Source organism: Papio anubis, chromosome 18, assembly GCF_008728515.1.
Source record: "Papio anubis isolate 15944 chromosome 18, Panubis1.0, whole genome shotgun sequence".
In the NCBI taxonomy this organism is placed as follows: domain Eukaryota; kingdom Metazoa; phylum Chordata; class Mammalia; order Primates; family Cercopithecidae; genus Papio; species Papio anubis.
Window position 1 is genome coordinate 53,953,446 of NC_044993.1, and position 6,000 is coordinate 53,959,445.

At 39.5% G+C, this 6,000-nt stretch overlaps 1 protein-coding gene across 1 annotated transcript in view; it reads right to left on the minus strand.

Annotated features, from left to right (window-relative positions):
* Positions 1–3,778, minus strand: part of ANKS4B (ankyrin repeat and sterile alpha motif domain containing 4B) — a 28,730-nt gene extending 24,952 nt beyond the window's left edge. Inside the window, exon 1 of the mRNA XM_003916646.4 lies at positions 2,608–3,778. Coding sequence (XP_003916695.1) covers positions 2,608–2,771 — 164 coding nt within the window. The 5' untranslated portion in view covers positions 2,772–3,778. The remainder of the gene's footprint in view (positions 1–2,607) is intronic.
* Between the last annotated feature and the right edge of the window lie 2,222 nt (positions 3,779–6,000).

Consider the following 6,000-nt stretch of genomic DNA (forward strand, 5'->3'; position numbering starts at 1 on the left):
TACTATTCAAAACAGTCCTCAAATGGAACAAGAGCTCTCTGCTGACTGAGAAGAAACCCACACCCTCTTCCAGGAGGACAAACTCAGTGGTTGACACAGTTTGGATCTGTGAGATTTCGTGGGGAACAAATCTCAAATCAAACTGTAATCCACAATGTTGGAGGTAGGGACTGGTGGGAGGCGACTGGATCATGAATGGTTTAGCACCATCCCCCTTAGTACTGTCCTCATGATAGTGAGTTATCATTAGATCTGGTTTCTAGCACCTCTCCCCTTGCTCTCTTGCTCTTGCTTCTGCCATGTGAGATGTCTTTTCCTTCTGCCATGATTGGAAGCTTCCTGAAGGCTCCCCAAAAGCAGAAGCTCCTATGCTTCCCGTGTAGCCCGCAGAACTATGAGCCAGTGAAACCTCTTTTCTTTATAAATTACGCAGGCCCAGGCATTTCCTTATAGCAATGCAAGAATAGGCTAACACATTGATTTTAAAGTAACTGACATCTTGCAGTTTGTGGAAGGAGGTAGCCTTTCTGTAGATGGAGAAAGCTGGGGAACTCTAGGCTGCATAGAAGAGATGAGATGACTGGAGAAGGCTGGCTGATGGGGATCGATGTGTCTGAGAAAAGAAAGTTTTAATCAGACAAGAGAGATGGGGAAGATCTGTTTCACTCACTTCCTCATTCAATCTTCAATTTGAGAACTCTCCCAATCCTGGGTTCTTTTGACTCTTCCTAAATGTTCCCTATTTTAATAAAGGGTGTCAACATCCAAAACCTGGGACCTTAACCCTCCTTTTTCTTTATCTGCCCACGTCCAGTCAATCATTATTGATTCTACATCCAAACTGCCACTCAAATCCAACTATATCTTCCCATTCCCAATGTCACTACCCTAGTCCAACTCATCTCAACCATTAAAACATCCCTAAACATTCTCTCCGACTGTTATCCATCTACCTCAGTGAGTTTTGTGAACATAAATCTACTCTGGAAGCTTCCCTGCATAAACCTAAGACATGGCTTCCTGGGCCCTTAGGATAAAGTCCTTACCAGAGTTGACAAGGCTGTTTGTGATCTGGTCTTATCTCTCACACTTGCCCTGACCCCACTCCTACTTGAGCCATGTCCAGCCATGCTCAGCTTCTCTAGTTCTCAGGACACAGTTTTCCATCTTAGGGAAAACACTCTTTCACCTGGCCAACTTGTTCTCATTTTCCTAATCCCAGCTTAAATGCTTTCCCCTTAGGGAAGCCTTCCCTCATCCCTGAGATTGAGGTAAATGCCTGTTTAGTGCCCTCTGTTTCCCCTTTTGTAACAAATATCATAGATGAACCAAGCACAGTGGCTCACATTTATAATCCCAGCACTTTGGGAGCCCGAGGCTGTCAGATCACTTGAGCTCATAAGTTGAAGACCATTCTGCGCAACATGGCAAAACCCCATCACTACAAAAAATACAAAAATTGCAGGGCATGGTGGTGCACACCTCTAGTCCCAGCTACTTGGGAGGCTCAGGTGGGAGGATCACTTAAGCCTGGGGCTCAAGGCTGCAGTCAGCTATGATCTCGACACTGTACTCCAGCCTGGGTGACAGAGTGAGACCCTGTCTCAAAGCAAACACACACACACACACACACACACACACACACATATATCATAGATGCCTTGTCTTCCTCTCTCAAATCTGATCACTACGACAGGGATTGTGGCTGTCTTGTTGATCACAGTGTGCCCAGTGGCTAGCAAAATATCTCTTAAGAGATAAGTAGCTGGCACATAACAGATACTGAATAAATGGGTATATTGAATTGGATTCACCTGGCTCCTTTATTTACCTTGCCCTTTTCTCTTTCTTTACCCTCTTGCATTACGGTTGCCAACACAACCTAGCCCTCTGATAACAGGCAGAATAAGCAGAGGAGTTAGCTGACTCCTCTATTAAAATCTGGGCAAAGAGATGGTGTGTGTGTGTGTGTGTGTGTGTGTGTGTGTGTGTGTGTGTGTCTATCCACTAGCCAAACAAGTGATAGAGCTAAGACAGGCTAAAGATTCCTTGTAGAGCCAGCAACTCCACTCAAAAGAGCAAGACCCTGTGTCAAAAATAAAAAATAAAAAAAAATCATGAGCTTGCACTGGGATTGAAAGTTAATAAAAGACTGTGGGATTTTGATGGCATAGATAAAAAAACAAACAAACAAACAAACAAACAAAAAACTAAAAACTGTCATTTGTTCCAACCAAGGTTGACAACTTAAAACCAAGTAAAATAATGGCCTCTTTTAAAAGAGAAAACTATTGAAATTTCATGAAAAGCATTTTTAAAGGCATAGAATTAAAATATCTTCCCTCTTCCCCATGCAGATAATGCCTTAGAGTTCAGAGTCTCTCCTCTGATTGGGGCTAAGGGATTAGCCACTCCCATATTGCCAGACCTCAGTGAGAAAAGAGAGCATCTCTAGGCATAGTTTTCTCTCTTTCTCTAAAAATCCAATCATTTAGACAATCTAGAAAGAGGATAAAGTATTTGTATTGACATCCCTGACTCTTGCTGCTATCTGCAAAAACCTACTGTGAACACTGTTTCCAACGGAAACCATCGGGTTGAACTTACCCTCTACTGCAGATTATCTCTAGGGCTTCCAGGTTCCCATGGTAGGCTGCCAAGAGAGTGGGAGTCATGCCATCTTCATCTGAAAGATTTAGATCTCGCTTGGTAGCCTCTTTTAGAAGTTCCAGGTAACTATCACTAGCAGCTTGGTGGTAACGAGTAGACATTTTTCCTGCTCACCGGAACTTGGCCAGATGTCTCTCCAGGCAGAGAAGGGTGTTGGCGGAGCAACCTTCCTATAGAGCTGGTTAATTAGTGACAAGGAAGAGTGTCACCAGGGGCAAAGCTCATTCCAACTGCTTCCTTTCATGGAAGGCAACAAGGTTCAAGCCACTGAACTTGGACCTTTTCTCTCTGAAATAGACATGACGTTGACTATTGAAGACTGCTGTATTCATCTTGAGTGTTTTGAGGCACATTTAATTTTTCTATGCCCATTAGTTTCTTGAGTTAATATTGGCCATCCAGGCACAGGATGTAAGAAATTATTTCTAAAAAAAATGCAGAGCTAGTGTAGTTCACTAGCTGTTTTTTCCAAAAAGAACAGCTTTATTGAGGTATAACACCATTAAATTTACCCATTTTATGTATACAATTCAATGATTTTAGAACATTTATAAAGTTGCATGCCCATTATCATAATCCAGTTTCCATCAGCCCTTAAAGATCCCTCGTGCCATGTGCTGTCAATCCCATTTCCACTCCCAATCCCAGGAAACCACCAGTCTGCTTTCTGTCTCTATAGATTTGTTTTCTATGGGCATTTCAGATAAATGGAATCCTACAATACATAGTCTTTAGTGTATAGCTTGTTTCAATTCACAACTTTTTTGAGGTTTGTCATGTATAGCATGTAACAGTAGTGTCTTTCTTCCTTTTCACTGCTGAATAATATTCCACTGTACTAACATACCAAATGTTCTTCATCCATTCAATGTTTCATGAATATGATGAATATTTGAGTTGTTTCCATTTTTTAGTAATGATGAATAATGCTGCTATGAACACTGACATACAAGTCTCTGTGTGGACACATATTTTCATGTGTCTTGCGTATACATCAAGGAGCGAAATTGCTGGGTTGCATGGCAATTTACATTTAAATTTCAGAAGTTGCCAGACTGTTTTCCAAAGTTGCTGTACTACTTCACATTTCCACCAATAACATATGAGGGTTTCAGTTTCTCCACATCCTTACCAGCCTTATTATTGCCTATCTTTTTGTTTATGGCCATCCTAGTGGATGTGAAATGGTCTTATTATGGCTTTAATTTTAAATTCCCTAATGACTAAGATATTGAGCATCTTTTCATGTGCCTATTAGCCATTCTTACATCTTCTATTCAAATCTTTTGCCCAATTTTTAATTGGGTTGTCTTATTAATAAATTATAAGAATTATTTACATACTCTGGATACAAGTCCTAGATCAGATATATTTGGAACAGAATGAAAATGAAAATTCCATATATCAAGATTTATAGGATGCAGTTAAAGAAAAGCTTAGGGCAAAATTTGTAGTTTTTTATGCATATATGAGAAAGAAAAAAGATCTCAAATCAATAACTTAAACTTATTATCAATAACTCAAGGGAAGGAGAAAAAGTATAGAAAAATGACTATAAGGAGTACAATATAAGACCAAAAACATTTCCAGATCTATCTGCAATAAAAACAAAAGAAAATGGACTAAATTTATGGTGTGGAAGACTCAGCCATGTCTTGTTTATAATAGACACATCTAAAATATAAAATTGCAGAAAGATTGAAAGCAAAAGATGGAAAAGTTATAGCAAGCAAATACTAACAAAACATTTGTGTACCCATATAGATGGTCTGCAACTTATGAGAGTTTGACCTAGTTTTTCAACTTCATGATGGTGCAAAAATGACAGGAATTTAGTATGCTTCTCAGCTCACAACTGAGTTATTATATCAACTTATGGTGGTTTTGCATTATAAGTTGAAGATCACCTGTACTGGTAGCAAGGAAAAATACAGCTTAAGCCAAAAGATGTACTAGGCATAAAGAGAGAGAATACATGATAATGAAAGGAACAACTAATCAAGAAACCATGATCGTTTTAAACTTGTATAAATTGAATAACATAGCTGCACAAAAGGGAAAGCAAAAATTAAACACAAAAAAAACAAAACCACAATCATAAGGGAAGATTTCAGACATCATCATCATGTTCTGTATCAGACTAAAAATTGGTATAGCTATAAAATATTTTGGCTGGGCCCGGTGGCTCACGCCTGTAATCCCAGCACTTTGGGAGGCCGAGGGGGTGCGGATCACGAGGTCAAGAGATCCAGACCATCCTGGCCAACATGGTGAAACCCCGTTTCTACTAAAAATACAAAAATTAGCTGGACGTGGTGGCACATGCCTGTAGTCCCAGCTACTCGGGAGGCTGAGGCAGGAGAATCGCTTGAACCCGGGAGGTGGAGGTTGCAGTGAACCAAGAGAGCACTACTGCACTCCAGCCTGGTGACAGAGTGAGACTCCATCTCAAAAAAAAAAAAAAAAGATTTGAACACAATTAACAAGCTTGATCTAATAGTCACATGAAGAAGGGACACCGTGCCCAATAGTAAATGCATGTTTTTTCTAAGCACACATAGAATATTTATAAAACCTGACCACTGAATAGAAGCAGTGCAGTTCTCAACAAATAACAAATAACAGGGTTCATGCAAACCATGTTCTCTGAAGACACTGCAACTAAATTAGAAACCACCATCCTTACATAACTCATCAGCTATGCATATGTTCTTCTGTGGTGTATTTTTTACATTGTTTTCATCAAATACACATAATTTTACATTACGTCTTTTCCACTCTTTAATCCATCATAAATGTATTCCCATACTGTTGCACAATCTTTAATATATTTGGATAATTGTCCACTAAATTGATGTGAGACATATCTATTTTTGAAGCCTGTAACTGTGTATTCATCTTATCTCTTTTTGTCTAAGTTTTTATTCCAAGATAAATTATTTACTCACTCAGAAAAAGTACCAAGCTTTCATCTGCAATTTCTTCACAATAATAATGAGCGCCAAGGGTCCCTGTTTGTTCCTTTTTCTGGCTTCTAGGTGAACAGCAGTAGAAGCAGCCTGGAGGGCAGAATTATTTAGCTTTTATTAAACATTGTTTTTAGCCCAGGGAAAGTGACATATCCAAACATTATTGTGAAAACTTTGAGAAAATGGTAAGGTTGTTCCTCACTTTTTATATGAGCCACTTTAATTTAGATACAACTGCATTAATTAATGCATTTTGCCATTTAAAATAGGTCAGGCGTGGTGGCTCACGCCTGTAATCCCAGCACTTTGGGAGGCCAAGGTGGGTGGATCACTTGAGGTCAGGAGTTCAAGACCCACTTGG